We start from the raw sequence: 17,388 nt of genomic DNA, 5'->3' as shown, positions 1-17,388 counted from the left end.
GGGAGAGGCATAAACAGTGTTATTCATAATGAGGGATGACGTTTTTCACCTTTATTTAACCAGGTAAGCCAGTTGAGAACAAGTTCTCATTTACAACTGCGACCTGGCCAAGATAAAGCAAAGCAGTGCGACACAAACAACAACACAGAGTTACACATGGAATAAACAAACGTACAGTCGATAACACAATAGAGAAGTCTATATATGGTGTGTGCAAATTAAGTAAGATTAGGGAGGTACGGCAATAAATAGGCTGTAATGGTGAAATAATTACAAATGATCAAATAAACACTGGAGTGATAGATGTGCAGAAGATGAATGTGCAAGTAGAGATACTGGGTGCAAAGGAGCAAAACAAAAAAATATAAATAAAATAAATAACTATATGGAGATGAGGTAGTTGGATGTGTACAGGTGCAATGATCTGTAAGCTGCTCTGATAGCTGATGCTTAAAGTCAAGATTACGTCAGCACTCATGATCTTGTAAAGGGGTAGACAGAGCGTCGGTACTGTTGTATACATTGGGCGTGCCGTCGTCCATGCTTCAATTGAGAACCCAAGATGCCCCCCCTCTTGGGTGAACAAGAGCTATAAACAAGGATTGGAAATATCGCACAAACAGATCTGGGACCAGGCTAAGGAATCATGGCTGAAAAATCTATTGGGACTGACAGTTAATTTTCTATCTGCAACACCTTGAATCTTTTGTCACATTAAAGCCCTCCAGAACAGCCCCTAACCCACTAATGGCAAATGTTTATCCTAGCTCATTGTTTGAATAACAGTGGAGCTAGAGGGGACGTGGGCATCCCAATATCAAATCAAGGCTCCTCCTCAATGTGAGCCCCACAAAAAAGTATAATATTTATACACAGAGTAGCCTCCAAGAGACATTGGGCTCCCCAAGAATCAATGTGCAAATCGAACAAATCACATTTCGGAAACTACACAAGTGTAGGGCCAAATATGCTTTTTTAGAAACTCTGTGGCAGGGCCCCAATCAACTTGAAACCCCAACACAGGCATTTACTAGTTTTTGCTGCCACCTGTTGGTTGTTGTTTAAAATAACAGCATTTCAAGCTTTTATCCTAGGCCTATGCCATTCTGAAGCTCTGGGCTGAGAAAATTATGTTAGAGAGTGGTAGGGATGGTGCTCTTTGGATGAAAGGGTCCTAGCCAAAAAAAGAAAGGCACTATTCGACAAGCCTTCATTATTCACACACATATATATATATATTTATTCCCGAGACAGTGTAAAAATGCAATAAACATTCTGTTGTATGTGTGGCAAGGTTGCCTTTACAAAGGCAGCCCAATTGCTGACCTTTTTCCCCCACAAATTGGTATTTTGACCAATCAGATCAGCTTTGAAAAAGATCTAACGTGAAAAGATAAATTAGTGGAAAGGAATATCAGCATTTGTCTACCTGTGTAAATGCAGCCTCACAGATACAGTCCTAATGTGTGGGATATGTAGGCAATAGGATATGTGAAGAGGTTGAACAATGGCTGAAACAACATTCTGTAGTTGTACAACTACAATGAAACAATCGATTTGTATTCAAGCTTTCACTGTTCCATAATTTCACATCCAGTACAACACTGGTTTATAGAATACCTATCACTTTTATCACCAGCTCCCACCCTGTCGAAAGACATAAGAGCCTACCTACCATGTTATACTTCACACTGCTCAAGACGAGGCTTAATTTGCTGGCTGCCTTATCATATATTACTTGCCATTGGTCTGGAATGATGTCATCCACTGTACAGACCACAGACCCCACCTCCTTACACCCCCCCCCCCCCCCCCCATTTCCTCCAGCAACCTCTGTCTTCCTCTCACGCATAAATCCGAGCGCACATTTACTCACGCACAAGCACTGACACTGGTATGGTGTAAGCACTTTTTCTATGTTTTTTTTATTTTAATTATTAATAATAGATGGTTAGTGTCGATGGTCCTATATTTTTCTATGTAAGCTTATACCTGCACCGCACACGGATCCGAAAATATGATAGGTCCTGCAGTGCAAACAAATGTCTGGACAACAACAATGAAAACGTAAGGAATTGTATTACACGGAGAGCATGAAGATAAAACGGAATTGTCACTCCTAACGTAAGTAAGTTTATTTTAAACACTTTAGCCAGCTTAGCTTGACGAACAATATGTCATGTCTGATATTAAATCACTGATTATTATAGGCTATTGTTGCCACATGATGATCCAGCACTATGGCTATGTGTTACACATTTATATGCATATAAGAAACGCTAGTGCGTTAAAATGCCATCCAAATTAGAACAGTGACGTCCTCGAACTAGGATCCCCTTCACTGATACATCGGACACTTACCATTTTTTACGCGACACTACGAATCAAGAGTGATTAAATTCACCTTCATTACTTATTAACCGCCTGGCAGTCTTTGCCTAAATATCTGCAGTCTTTGCGAAAATACTTTCTATTATTGATCAGGACCAAACATGAGAGTGAAAGTGATACGAGACGATGACGATTCCTTTTCCATGGCCTAATTTGGACTACCAAACCGGGCTATGATGCTGGAGTTGCAGGTCATGCAGACTAAGCTATAAGGCCATAGCCATTATTTATTGCACATTATTATTTACCTAATTCTTTGTTGTTGCATGGTTTTTAATGAATTATTTACATGATATGCGTTTTCTATATTACAATTTATTATTATCTTGGTTATTTTTATATAGCCCAGGCCTAATAATTCTAGCATAGCCTATATGCGATCAAAGTGCAACCGTAAAACGCCACTCATGGAGATGAGAAGAGACTGCTTCTTATTTCCTGCCAGTGACACACAGAGACCGAGACGGGACCCTGAGCATAATGATGTCTGACGATGCGCGAAATAATTTCACTCTTGTATGATTCCACCTTATTTATGGGATTCCTCTGTTATCAGCAGTCAATTCATTAGTGTTATTTCAACCATGCCTGTTGTTATTATTATCCTCTTCTCTTGCAGGCGCAGCAGGCCTTTATTTGTCCACAGAAAACCGGGATAAATACTATTGCAGGTAGGTCTGTTTGTGAACGTGTAGAGACATGAATAAAGGTCACTGAAGGCTTCAAATAGAACCTTACAATTTCAGATAATTTCAGCAGTAGATTGATAATAAGACCCCAAAGATACATACAGTGCCTTGTGAATCTCACATGGTCCTCTACTTCAGAGTCAGAGTAATCATCAGGTTACCTCTTTCACCTTTGTGACATGAGGGGACAGAATTTCAACAGTTTCAACATTTTTTTTAGCCACTCTTTCAATCATTATAACAATAATCACATAATGGTATAATGGATGGACTTCTTTTGCACATCATAATATTTTAATGTAAGCCTAAGTTCTAATATTTCTTTGCCCTTTATCAAGCCTCCAAATTCAGAACCTCTTTTCCAAAATGTATGAAGACCTACTGGCTGCAATTTTAGATATGGTGACAATAATGTTCAGAATGGGGCTGATGAACAATGATGATAATGATCTCGAGGCATAGCTTCAAGCATTTTCTTAAGTATGTTTTTTAGGTTTGCAATGTGTGTTTTTGGTCTGACTGTGCTTAGATAGTATGATTAATACACCGCTACACTGTTTTCATGTACAGTGGGGTCTGAAATTATTATACAATAAACAATTTAAATACTGAGCTATATTGTATGCTAAAGAAATTGGTAAATTATATTATTTTCTACTAATACAGTTGCTCAGAGAAAGAGATTTAGTTTTACAAGTTATAAAAAAAATTCTCAAAACTCTGGGGGTCAAAATGATTGACACCCCTGTCTGTTATCAATACCTTTTAATACATCACCTTGCAAGGATAACGACATTGATACCTTTTAGAAAATGTGTTGGAGAACACATTTGAAGGGATTTTAGACCATTCCTCCATACAGAATCCATCCAGATCCTTGATATCCTTCTTCATCTGCGCTTATGGACTGCCCTCTTTCATTCTAACCACAGGTTTTCAATGGTTTTCATGTTCAGAGTCTGAAATGGCTAATGCAAAATGTTGATTTTGTGGTCAATTAACAATTTCTTTGTGGATTTTGATGTGTGCTTGGGGTTATTGTCTTTCTGGAAGATCCACTTGTGGCCAAGTTTCAGCCTCCTGGCAGAGGCAACAAGGTTTTAGGGAAAAATGTTCTGGTATTGGGTAAAGTTCATTTGACTTTAACAAGGGCCCCAGGACCAGTGAAAGCAAAATAGCCACATAACATCAAAGATCCACCACTATATTTTACAATATGTATGGGGTTATTTTCTGCTCATCCATTCTGATTTCAACACCAAACCCACCACTGGTGTGTGCATGGCCAAAGCGCTATATTTTAATGTGATCTGACCAAAGCATCAGTGCCAATGCTGTTTGGCAAACTCCAGGGGCCTCATTCATCAAAGGTGCGTGCGCACAACAAAAGCACTCTAAACCTCGCATGCACCAGTTTTCCCGCAAAGGTTGGTGTTTATCCATTTCGAACTTGATGGGAAGGTGTGCGTATTTCACAAATGTTTAACTATGCATGCGCACAACTTCTAGAGGGTTGATCCACTGTATTGCAAGCAAATATGCTTATTGTTTATTTGGGGAAATGGGAGGTGTTTGATGCTTTTATTTATTATAAGCCTAAATCATAATCATATTACAGGACCCCACTGGGCACCGGTGTCAGTTCAACTCAATTGGTTGAGTTGTCAACTAACGTGAATTCAACATGAAATCAACTAAACATTTTACCATATCAATGGATTTAAGTTAAAAGTTTGGTGAAAAAAATACGAAATTCCCTTACGTTGATGACTTTTTGCAAACCCAATCAGTTTTCCACATTGAGTCAACGTCATCTCATTGAATTGACATTGAAATGACGTGGAAACAACATTGATTTAACCAGTTTTTGCACAGTGGGACATGTCTCTCCTTTTCTGACAGAACTGGTTTAAATTATTCATGCTACACAACAAATTGTAGGCTACCATTTATCAATCGCTCATTCAATTGCCAAGCATGCTCGAAATGAAGTAGCTTTGACTGTATGTGACAGTATGGGTAGGCTACATTATTGCTGTGCGATAGAGCGCAACATCATAGGCTAGCCTATTTCATTTCAGAGCCTATACCAAGGAAGGAGATAGAAGCAAAATCATGTATTGATAAACAAAATATTTAACATCAGTTTGTCTTTTGCATAGAAGTGTGGGCTGTAGCATTTACTTTTAATTTGTTCGAAAGGACAAGCAATCTTTCACAATGTACAACCAGTGTTTGTCACTCATTAGGCAGCATGCATTTTTAGTTTGGAAAAGTCACTGCAGAGTTCGGCCCACACATCTACAGAAATGTAATAAAATGTTCCATTGCGCTTTCTTTTAGGAGCTGTCATGGCCCAGTTCCAACATCTCCAAGCCATACAGCAAATGAGGGTGTTTTTGTTCCCATAACATATTCATTGAGGGTGTTTTCAAGGTGGGGTTTTAGCACAAATATAATATGGCTCTGATTTATCAATGAAAACATGTTCCATCCACATTTTGATAAATCTCAATCATTCGTGGTGCCACGTACACCAGAATTTAGTAGGAAATAGTTGATAAATGAGGCCCCACCCACTGGACACAGACGTCAATTCAACATCTATTCCACATTGGTTGAACGCAATTTCATTGAAATTACATAAAAACAACTTTGATTCAACTAATGTTTGCCCTGTGGGCGGGCATTTCCATTTGTTGGATGATGTGAAAATACGACAGCATCATGATTGGTCACAAAATCCAAATTTTGCAACGGCCGTCTCCGGACAGGAAAACCATTGAAAACCTGTGGTTTTAAATTGAAGAGGGCAGTCCATAAGTGCAGATGAAGGATATCAAGGATCTGGAAGTATTCTGTATGGAGAAATGGTCTTCGATCCTTCCAAATGTGTTCTCCAACTCATCAAACATTTGAGAAAAAGTCTCAGTGACATTATGCTTGCAAGGTGAGCTATTGAAAACAGGGGTGTCAGTAATTTTGAACCCAACTTTTTTGAGAAAAAAAAGTATTACATGTTAAACCAAATCTGTTTCTCTGAGCAATTGTATTATTATATTTGAATTATTTATTTTAAACAGTCTGCTCATCTTTATCAAGGGTGAATATCATTTCAGATATGTGCTGATGAGGTGTTTACAATGTGTGATCAGAGTGATGTTGACTTCCACCATTACAAAACTGGGTCAATGTAACTCCCACCCCCTCCACCACAGGCTACAAAGGCAAGGCTGAAAAAGGAAAAAAGATGAGGATACCATCACCAAGCTGTGTGCGTTGATGTATGCATGTGGAAATGCAAACATGGTGTGCTTTGTCTATGGGTTGGTGTGCGTGTTGCGGGGGTGTGAATACGTCCTCGGTGCCTTTTTGCCATGTTTCTTCCTCCCCTCTAGTCTGTAGTCTACCCTGTCACATCATATTCTGTCTCTTTATATCTCTGTCCTCCCATCTCTCTATTTCTCTCCCAACCTCTCCCTCTGTATTTCTTCTCCCCCTCTCTCTCTCTCTGTCTCTCTCTCTCTCTCTCCCTCTCTCTCTCCCTCTCTCTCTCTCCCTCTCTCTCCCTCTCTCCCTCCCTCCCTCTCTCTCTCTCTCTCTCTCTCTCTCTCTCTCTCTCTCCATTGCCCTGTCCCAGAGAATCTTCTTTAATGCAAAAAAAACGAATTAATGGGTTTTGTCATAGTAAATAGGGGTTAGTAGATGACAAAAGCAAAGTCGTTACTACAAATGAGAATTAGGCATCGATTGACCCCATGTTTTTATTTAAAGGGTAGAAAAAAATGATAATGAAAATAATACAATATCTAAAGTTTTGCCCAGAATTCCCTCTCTCCTTCAGTCTTTATTCAAGTATTTCATGACGAAGTGCTTATTTATAGGTTACGTACATCGATGGTCAGTCAGTGCCTCAGGCAGTTACAGCTGGCTCTCTAGTTTGCTGTGCTATGGCAATGGGCCTTTTCTAACAGGGAGACATTTGGTTCTACACCATGTCTCCCACGATTCTTTTGACTTCAATTTCACCAAAATATTTCACCAAAATGTTCTTAAAACATATCAAATCATATCAAATGTTATTTGTCACATGCACCGAATACTGACGCAAGCAGTAAAATTACATTTAAAAAACAGATAAAATAAAAACCTTATGGAACAGCGGGGACTGTGAAGCAACACAAACATTGGCGCACACACACACACACACACACACAGACACACACACACACGATAACATACGCACTATGCATACACATGGATTTAGTACTGTAGATATGTGGTAGTGGTGGAGTAGGGGCCTGAGGGCATACAGTGTATTGTGAAATCTGTGAATGTATTGTAATGTTTTAAAATTGTATAAACTGCCTAAATTTTGCTGTACCCCAGGAAGAGTAGCTGCTGCTTTGGCAACAGCTAATGGGGATCCATAATAAATACAAATACAAATACAGGTGTAGACCTTACAGTGAAATGCTTACATACAAGCCCTTAACCAACAATGCAATTTTAAGAAAAATAAGTGTTAAGAAAGTATTAACTAAAATAAACTGAAGTAAAAAATAAAAAAAAATTAAAAATAATGAAACAGTGATGTCTGCCATGTTTTGGCAAAATCATAAAGGCTGTATTTTGGTCTTTTTGTTTTGATTTAATTCCTGTGTGTTTTTGGTGTATATTTTTTCCAATCTAACGGTGACTAACCGAAATATGCTTCACCTATTCTTCTGAGTGTTCATCACGGTGGTCGGCAGCAGAAGTCAAGGAACAGTCATGTGTGTGTTCATCTTGAATTCAAACTCTGCAACAATTTCAATTAATAGGCTTTATTATGCATTATCTATACGGGGTTATAAACTGGGGGGTTCCTGCCCTGAATGCTGCTTGGCTGACAGCTGTGGTATATCAGAGCGTATACCACGGGTATGACAAAACAGTTATTTTTACTGGTCTAATTATGTTGGTGACCAGTTTATAATAGCAATAAGGCACCTCAGAGGTTTGTTGTATATGGCCAATATACCACGGCTAAGGGCTGTATCCAGGCACTCCACGTTGTGTCTTGCTATATTGGCCATATACCACACCCCCTCTGGCCTTATTGCAGAAATAACACATGTAAATATCTTGTGTACTAGGTATGTATACACAGACTGTTTAATAGTATTTCCCAAAGTGATGTTTTTTTCAAGCAAAAGTGTCCATAACTCCATACCTAGTCTGTTGCGAGGTAGTTACATAGCTTGGTGTAGGACCGATGTGATGTAAATATGTCTCCGAATTGTAAAAAATGTGATGATGTTGATGATGATACCACAGTGTTGTGGAAGCTACTCTGAAAATATAGTTTGCCAAGATACCAATTCCTTCACACTGGAAGAAGTTCAGCTACACTACAGCTACCCTTAAGAAACCTATGTATAGTTTACTGAACTAAGGTTACTTTGAAAAAGTAGTTCACTATATCGAAACTACTTTGTGATAAATGATCATATCTAAATCTGAAATGTCATAGACTACAAATTGCAGAACAGATTACTAAAATGTTAACAGAATGTTTAATTTAGCCTATTAAAAACAAAAACTATGTTTCAGGTGAGAATTAGGCTGGTTTGATGCTGAAAAGAAAGTACATTCTTGCCTACTTCACCCATGTTTTCTTTTCTTTTTTGCAAAAAAAGTAGTGTAGTTCCAGTAGTTAGTTACATCGCTACATGGCAAAAAAAGTAATGAACTACTGAAAACACTACCAAGATTTAAATTTAGTTTAATACCACCAAGCTACTGTAAAATGTAATTAAATTACTAGTTGAATTACATGTAGTTTTCTACTCCCCAACGCTGTGATACCAAAAGTCAGTAAAAAAAATCTGTGACCTTAATTTGATATTTTATCTGAATACAATCTTAACATTGTTTTTCTGTTTCTTTCTCCCTCTCTCTCACACACACAGCTTTGTGTAGACCCAGATGCCTCCTCTCCCTATTGGCGAGCGCATAGTGGTTATTCAGCGCCCTAAAAACTTGGCCCTACGTGGGCCCTCCCCACAGACCACACCACAGCCTCACTCCCATATAAAAGCCCTCAGCAACAAACCTCTCTCCCGCCCTTCTCATCCCCACCCTCCTCAGTCCCACCCTAATCCTCCCTCCCCGAATTCACTGTCTTTGGAATGCAAGAGCAGATCATCATCCCGTCTGCAGAAAACCAAGGGCAACAAGGCTATCGTGTCAGAGGGTGTCAGACACACCGCTAGCCACTGTCACAGCAACGGGACTGTGACTCTTGGCCCTAGACCCCACCAACACACACACACCATTGACATCAAGTTATCCGTGAACAAAGGAACAAAAGGACAAGGGCACAGCAACACTTTAGGTCGCAGTGGGAGTGTGAAGGTGGGCAAAAAAAGGGTCTCGTTGTGCTTGGATCCCGGATACGGGGAGAGAAAAGCTGGGGGAACATCAGGGAAGCCTGCAGTGCAGCAACTCCAAAACCACCCACAGAACCAGATCAAGGCCTCACTAGGGAATCACCATCAGAATCATCTGGCTGTGTCTCCAGGAGGGGTTCTAGAATTTGTCCCAGCCCAGAGACAGCAGTCCAAGTCCAGAAGAGAGAAGGTACAGGACGCAGCTTCCAAAGTCTGCTCTGCCAGCTTCCCCCCCAGAGGTGCCCGGGAAGTGCCCTGCGTGGGTAACAAAGAGAATTCCAAACTGGGACCTGTCCATGAAAACCCCAACGCCCACAGCCTGCCCCGCCACCACAACTCTGTCCCTGTTCCCCATGCCTCCGTCCTAAACTCCCATTACCCTGCTTCCCCTCCCTCCCACCAACCCTGTGCTTCTACATCGTTCCAGCAACCCCTCAACAAGCCCCATCCATCCCGTGGCAGGGACCATCGCCCTCAGATCCTCCACGGCCTACCCCTCTCCCCCTGTTCCTCTCGTGGAGGTTTCCCCAGCCCAGACCACACCTGTACCATCGACTTCTCCCATCCTTTCAGCTGTGGCTGCTGGAAGCTGGTCCGCTGCAGGGGGGCCAGGGGACGTTCTGCTGGCTGTCAGGGGGGTGGGGGGAGTCCATCTTCTTCTTTTTCCTGCGCCCACGGCCACGGGGTTGGAGGGGTGAACCACAGAGGGGGCTCAGCAATGGGTTTAAGAACTCTGGGGGGATGTTTGTCCACAGCCTCCACCACCAACACCTCATCCTCCAACAGCACTGTGTCGGACTGCCGGACGGGCTTGCTCAGACCCCTGCGATGTGCCTCCTGCTCCGGGGAGGCTGGTGCCTTTGAGAGTCCTGCTGCATTCCGCAAAAAACTGGTGGGGGGATGCCTGCCCTGTACCCCACTATCCTCCTCAGCCCCGCTGCGAGCCTTACAGAGTTGTGTGAGTGGCTGCAACCCCAAAGCCAGTCAGGGCGGCAGCTCTACCTGCAGTTATTGTAGCAGCGACCCCATAGTGGTGACCTTCAACCCCCACCGGGGCAGAAAGCCCCCCGGGATGGGGAGGGGTGTAGTGTCAGGGCACCCCATGGGGGTATTCCCCGCCGATGACGATGATTACAGTGTGCGCACAATCTGGCCCGAGGAGCTGGCGAAGAAGATGACCAGGTCTAAAACTCAACAGAACCACCAGAGCTGTGCCGGGATGGGGATGGGAATGGGGAAGACATGTGCCGGTCAGAATCATAACAGCAGCAACGGAACCAGCCCTGTTATCCTGGACTGTAAGAACCTGTTGGAGTTCACCCGGAATCAGATAACAGACCACGCTGGCCGCCGCCGGCTTCAGCAGGGCAAGATGGCCGTCCTGGATTTCATTGGGTCTGGGTCTGGTCCTGGGCGAGATCCAGGCCGGGACTCGCTGAAGAGGCTCTGGAAGAAAGGTGGGGAGACAGGGATGGTGGATGGCATGGGGCAGGAAGACGATATGGCATACCCTCGCACCCCCTCCCCCCGCTCCCCCTCTCCCCAATCCCCTTCTTCCTTCTCAACAGCACCGTCAGTTCCCAGCACTCTCCTCAAACCCAAACCAAGACAGAGAGATGCAGAGGGACGGTATTCCCTCCCCTCCGCCCCGTCCCTCCACCTGGTCCTAAACTCAGTCAACAGAGAGCAGGATGAGGAGAACGGCAGAGGTAAGGATGTCATACACACCTTTTTTGTTTCAGTCTTTTATTTTATACTATATGACCAAAAGTATGTGGACACCTGCTCGTCAAACATCTCATTCCAAAATCATGGAATGATTTGGTCCCCCCCTTTGTTGGTATAATAGCCTCCACTCTTCTGGGAAGACTTTCCACTAGATGTTGGAACATTGCTGTGGGGACTTGCTTCCATTCAGCCACGAGCATTTGTGAGATCGGGCACTGATGTTGGGCAATTAGGCCTGAATTGCAGTCGGCGTTCCAATTCATCTCAAAGGTGTTCGATGGGGTTGAGGTCAGGGCTCTGTGCAGGCCAGTCAAGTTCTTCCACATCGATTTCGACAAACCATTTCTGTATGGACCTCGCTTTGTGCATGGGGGAAATGTCATGCTGAAACAGGAAAGGACCTTCCCCAAACTGTTGCCACAAAGTTGGAAGCACAGAATCGTCTAGAATGTGATTGTATGCTGTTGAGTTAATATTTCCCTAAGGGGCCGAGCCCGAACCATGAAAAACATCCCCAGACCATTATTCCTCCTAGTTGGTCCTATGCATTGGGGCAGGTAGCGTTCTCCTGGCATCCGCCAAACCCAGACTTATCTGTCAGACTGCCAGATGGTGAAGCGGGATTCATCATTCCAGCGAACGCATTTCCACTGCTCCGGAGTCCAAGCTCGCCACGAGCTTTACACCACTCTAGCGGACGGTTGGTATTGCGCATGGTGATCTTCGACTTGTATGCGGCTGCTCGGCCATGGAAACCCATTTTCTGAAGCCCCCGGTGTACAGTTATTGTACTGACGTTGCTTGCAAAGGCAGTTTGGAACTTTGTAGTGAGTGTTGCAACCGAGGACAGACGATTTATACGTACTACGTGCTTCAGCTCTCGGCGGTCTCATTCTGTGAGCTTGTGTGGCCTACCACTTCGCAGCTGAGTTGTTGTTGCTCCTAGACGCTTCCACTTCACAATAACAGCACTTACAGTTGACCAGGGCAGCTCTAGCAAGGCAGAAATTTGACGAACTGACTTGTTGGAAAGGTGGCATCCTATGACAGTGCCACGTTGAAAGTCACTGAGCTATTCAGTAAGGCCATTCTACTGCCAATGTTTGTCTATGGAGATTGCACCTGTCAGCAATGGATCTGGCGGAAATAGCTGAATACACTAATTTGAAGGGGTGTCCACACACTTTTGTACATATAGTTTACTTCTGATGGTTTTGGACTGTTGTACATTTTTGACAGAAAGTTATGGACACTTAGATAGTTTCAGTAAAAAAAATCCCCAATGGATAAACCAGCTTTCATGTCTGACTGCAGAAATTACCATTTGTTTCAGTAAATCTCTTTCCTCCTATTCTCATTACTGTCTCTTTCTTCTACCTTTCCCTGCTTCCCTTTCTTTTAAATCCCCTGCCTATCTCTATTTATATGTTATGGTGTTCTAACATGTTGGTGATTTAAGAGGAACCTGGGGATAATGACTGTTAATTATAGCCTAGGCTCTGGAGAAAAAAAGAGACAGAGAAGAGAGAAATGGAGAAGAGCGCTGATAAGAGGGGGAGATTAGAATAGCTGAATGAATGTTATTTTTTCCTAAGGGAAATGGTGTCACTGACGCTGAACCCTGTCAGTGGGAGATTAAGCTGTACTCGTTTAAATGATGAAGACCCAAAAAGCTATAATGTATTCTCTATTCTTAATAGTTACTTAACTCCAGCCTCCTCCCACTCCATTAAGTGAGTGCAGGATGTGTTGATGACATACAGTATAGAATGAAGAGAGTAGTTTCAGACATCTTTTCATGTCTGTACCTTTCCCTCTTCCTGTTAGGAGAATATGTATGAATTTATGTAAGCATTTGAGCAATTCCTCAGAGCTGCATACTTCTTTGCCCTGCGTGTGTAAAGTGAACGCCAATGATACTCATGCTCAAACAAGAACTATAAATGAGATAAATTGTACACTTTCATTGTCTCTCCTTCATTCACACATCTCTTCATAACTCTTTCTGTCTCCAATGCTTGATCTATGTTGGCATGCTTCAGGGTGAATGCATGTCAGCCAGTGATCCAAATCAAATGAAATTGTCCTTTCTAACAGCAATCTCTCACTGTGTTGTGTTGCCCTCTCCTATCCCAGTGCACCTCACTCTGCCGCTCTCCTCCTCGCTCCCGGCTTCCCTGTCAGATGAGACTGGGATGACCCCTGACGTGGAGAATGCGGTGGTGAGCCCCATCCTGCCCTTCCTTTTCCTGGGCAACGAGAGGGACGCCCAGGACCTGGACCTACTGCTGCGTCTCAACATCGGCTATGTGGTCAACGTCACCACACACCTGCCCCTCTATCACCTCGGCTCCAGCCTGATACACTACAAACGACTGCCGGCTACCGACAACAGCAAGCAGAACCTGCGTCAGTACTTTGAAGAGGTGTTTGAGTTCATTGGTGAGTTGAACAATATTTACTTTCATGTTCTACGGCACTCTCTATCCTCGTTCTTGTCTTTCAGTCTTTTTCTCTCTGAGCTTAGAATATTTGACACTTGAAGTATTTTAGCAGTCAGATAAGGTAAGGATCATGATGATTCATATGTTAAGTTTTTCCTCTGATCTCGATCTCCTATTTCAACGTTTTTGACTGGGGAGACAGTTAGGGAGCTATAAATGGATCAAACGGGAAGATGGGAGAACTGGAGAGTCAGATCCAGAAAAAGCTGTGTATTTGATGAATTTTAGCGATCTGATAGCCACCTCTTTTTATGCACAGAGGAGGCACACCAGAGTGGGCGTGGAGTGTTGGTTCACTGTCAAGCAGGCGTGTCCCGCTCGGCAACCATCATCATCGCCTACCTGATGAAGCACACCCTGATGACCATGACGGATGCCTACAAGTACGTGCGGGGCCGTCGTCCTGTGGTGTCTCCTAACCTCAACTTCATGGGTCAGCTACTGGAGTTTGAGAGGGACCTCAATTCCGGGGTCACTCCTCGCATCCTGACCCCCAAACTCAGCGGCCTGGAGACCCAGGTCTGAGAGTGGGAGACTGATTAGAGGGACAGAATTGAGGGATGGATGAAACCCGCATTGGGCGAGCCATAGTTTTGTGAAGGAGAAATGAAAGGTAGAATGATCAAGAAGGGAACACTGATTAACAGATTGTCCCTATTGGCATAGATGATGAATTGATGATTGAAATAGTGCACTTCTATAGATTATGGGAGATATAATTTGATTGGTTATTTTATAAATAGTCTCATTTCTGGCCAACCTGATCCTCATCCAATTCCATTTGTAATTTTGACCATTTTTATACAATGCTTAGATATCTGGCAGATAAGGGAGCAGGTAGCCTAGCGGTTAAGAGCGTTGGGCCATTAACCGAAAGGTCACCGGTTAGAATCTCAGAGTTGACTCAGTGAAAAATATTCTGATGTGTCCTTGAGCAAGGAGCTTAACCCTAATTTCTCCTGTAAGTTGCACTGGATAAGAGCATCTGCTATATGACTTAAACATGTAAATATTATCTCCAATTATCCACTGTGATCAGATGACTCATTTGATGCTTGTGGTTTATAGCATTACAGAAACCAAGGAAGTGCAATGAGTCCTGGTCTGACACAAGTCCATTTACAAAATCAATAATGCATGCAGAACCAGAATAGAAACAACTATAGTGACACCCCACCATTAAACTATGATAACCCTATACATAGCTCCAGAAAGGTCATTCCAATGCATTTTACCCATCAAAATGTTTGGTCGTTTAGAATATTGCCTCTCAACTGAAGTGACACAGTCCCAGAGGACAGCTGATCTTGCCATATTGTTGGTTTAGTTCTGTCTTTCCTAACTGGATTGTAAATGTCAATGTCATTTTTTTTTTACTCTTGTGAGAATTGTTCAATATAGTGTGACGGGTGGAGGAGTGAGCGGATTTAATTGTGCCAATTCTTAGAGAAATGGGTTGAAATCAGAAACCTACAACACTGTGGATGAAACCAGAGCTGGTGTCAATAGAAGGATGGTAAATAGAAGCAGCAATGATACACAGGCAACGTTGAACAGATTCAGCAGACTGTTACTGAACTGGACTTAGTCATGGATCTATCCATGTTGTCTTTCCAACAGACGATGGTTGGAAAGATATAAGAAGATGAACCCTACACTCTTAGAAAGAAGGGTTCCAAAAGGGTTCTTTAGCTGTCTCCCCCCTCCACCCTTTTGGGTTCCATGTAGAACCCTTTTTGGTTCTACCCGGAACCAAAAAGTGTTCTTCAAAGGATTATCCTATGGGGACAGCCGAAGAACCCTTTAAGGTTCCAGATAGCAGGTTTATTTCTAAGAGGGTACATAGGTGTGTGCTTAAATTAAGACAAAACTGCACCAAGATATTCTTTGAGTGTTCTCCTCGTTTGTGGAATATTTTGCCTGTACATGTTTACCATTACAGAGTATTTATTTTTATTTATACGTTTTGTCATTTATTTTGTATTGTTTGTCACTGCTTAAATTCAACTTAAAAATATATACATTCTATACGTATGTGTTCAAATTTAACATGAATTACAGAGAAGGAAATCAAGACGACAGAGGGAATATAGAAAATACTCTTGATCATTTCTTGCAATTGTGAAACATACACTAGTAATGAAAATCAGACTTGAAAGATGAGACAGAAAGACAATCCAACGTTTCCATTTCATCCATGGCCTAAATAATTATTGTTTTAATTTTTTTTTGTATTTTTAGACCAGTTTATTGATTTATATTGAATTAATTAAATCCAGTGATTGCCAAACTGTGGACTTTTGAGGTCCACAGCCAAACTATTTGGTTGTGTATGAAAATGTAATACAAAGTTGAACTATCCTAATGTTTAGATAGTATCCGTGTTTCAAAGTTCAACAATCCTAATCTTTAGATAGTATCCATGCCTTTATCTGCCTTGTCTGTCTTCCTGTTTATCGGCTCATCTATCTTTATCTATCCATTCATGCATCCATCCTGGTCTTCATTTCATTTGTTCTTCCTGATCCGTTTATTTCCTCAAGCTGTTTTCAGCTATACCATGTTTCTGTATACCAGGGCTCTCCAACACTGTTCCTAGAGAGATACCCTCCTGTGGGGCTCCAACCACAGTTGTAACTAACCCGATTCAGCTTATTTTTTATTTATTTTTATTTATTTCATATTTATTTAACCAGGTAGACAAGTTGAGAACAAGTTCTCATTTACAATTGCGACCTGGCCAAGATAAAGCAAAGCAGTTCGACACATACAACGACACAGAGTTACACATGGAGTAAAACAAACATACAGTCAATAATACAGTAGAAACAAGTCTATATACGATGTGAGCAAATGAGGTGAGATAAGGGAGGTAAAGGCAAAAAAAGGCCATGGTGGCAAAGTAAATACAATATAGCAAGTAAAACACTGGAATGGTAGATTTGCAGTGGAAGAATGTGCAAAGTAGAAATAAAAATAATGGGGTGCAAAGGAGCTAAATAAATAAATAAAATAAATAAATACAGTAGGGAAAGAGGTAGTTGTTTGGGCTAAATTATAGGTGGGCTATGTACAGGTGCAGTAATCTGTGAGCTGCTCTGACAGCTGGTGCTTAAAACTAGTGAGGGAGATAAGTGTTTCCAGTTTCAGAGATTTTTGTAGTTCATTCCAGTCATTGGCAGCAGAGAACTGGAAGGAGAGGCGGCCAAAGAAAGAATTGGTTTTGGGGGTGACCAGAGAGATATACCTGCTGGAGCGCGTGCTACAGGTGGGTGATGCTATGGTGACCAGCGAGCTGAGATAAGGGGGGACTTTACCTAGCAGGGTCTTGTAGATGACATGGAGCCAGGGGGTTTGGCGACGAGTATGAAGCGAGGGCCAGCCAACAAGAGCGTACAGGTCGCAATGGTGGGTAGTATATGGGGCTTTGGTGACAAAACGGATGGCACTGTGATAGACTGCATCCAATTTGTTGAGTAGGGTATTGGAGGCTATTTTGTAAATGACATCGCCGAAGTTGAGGATTGGTAGGATGGTCAGTTTTACAAGGGTATGTTTGGCAGCATGAGTGAAGGATGCTTTGTTGCGAAATAGGAAGCCAATTCTAGATTTAACTTTGGATTGGAGATGTTTGATGTGGGT

General features: G+C 42.3%; 1 protein-coding gene across 1 annotated transcript; it reads left to right on the top strand.

The window, feature by feature from the left end:
• Nucleotides 1-1,848: 1,848 nt before the first annotated feature.
• Nucleotides 1,849-15,702, top strand: LOC110509967 (uncharacterized). The gene is made up of 5 exons (XM_021591216.3): nt 1,849-2,124; nt 3,011-3,062; nt 9,035-11,223; nt 13,379-13,684; nt 14,006-15,702. Exons 3-5 carry the CDS (start codon nt 9,051-9,053, stop codon nt 14,269-14,271), a joined length of 2,745 nt encoding a protein of 914 aa, XP_021446891.3. The 5' UTR covers nt 1,849-2,124; nt 3,011-3,062; nt 9,035-9,050; the 3' UTR covers nt 14,272-15,702.
• The last annotated feature ends 1,686 nt before the right edge of the window (nt 15,703-17,388 follow it).

The sequence above is a fragment of the Oncorhynchus mykiss genome, chromosome 29 (assembly GCF_057628025.1).
Source record: "Oncorhynchus mykiss isolate SJ-2025 chromosome 29, ASM5762802v1, whole genome shotgun sequence".
NCBI classification, from domain to species: Eukaryota; Metazoa; Chordata; class Actinopteri; order Salmoniformes; family Salmonidae; genus Oncorhynchus; species Oncorhynchus mykiss.
The sequence above is the reverse complement of the archived record's forward strand: the minus strand, read 5'-3'. Positions and strand labels throughout refer to the sequence as shown.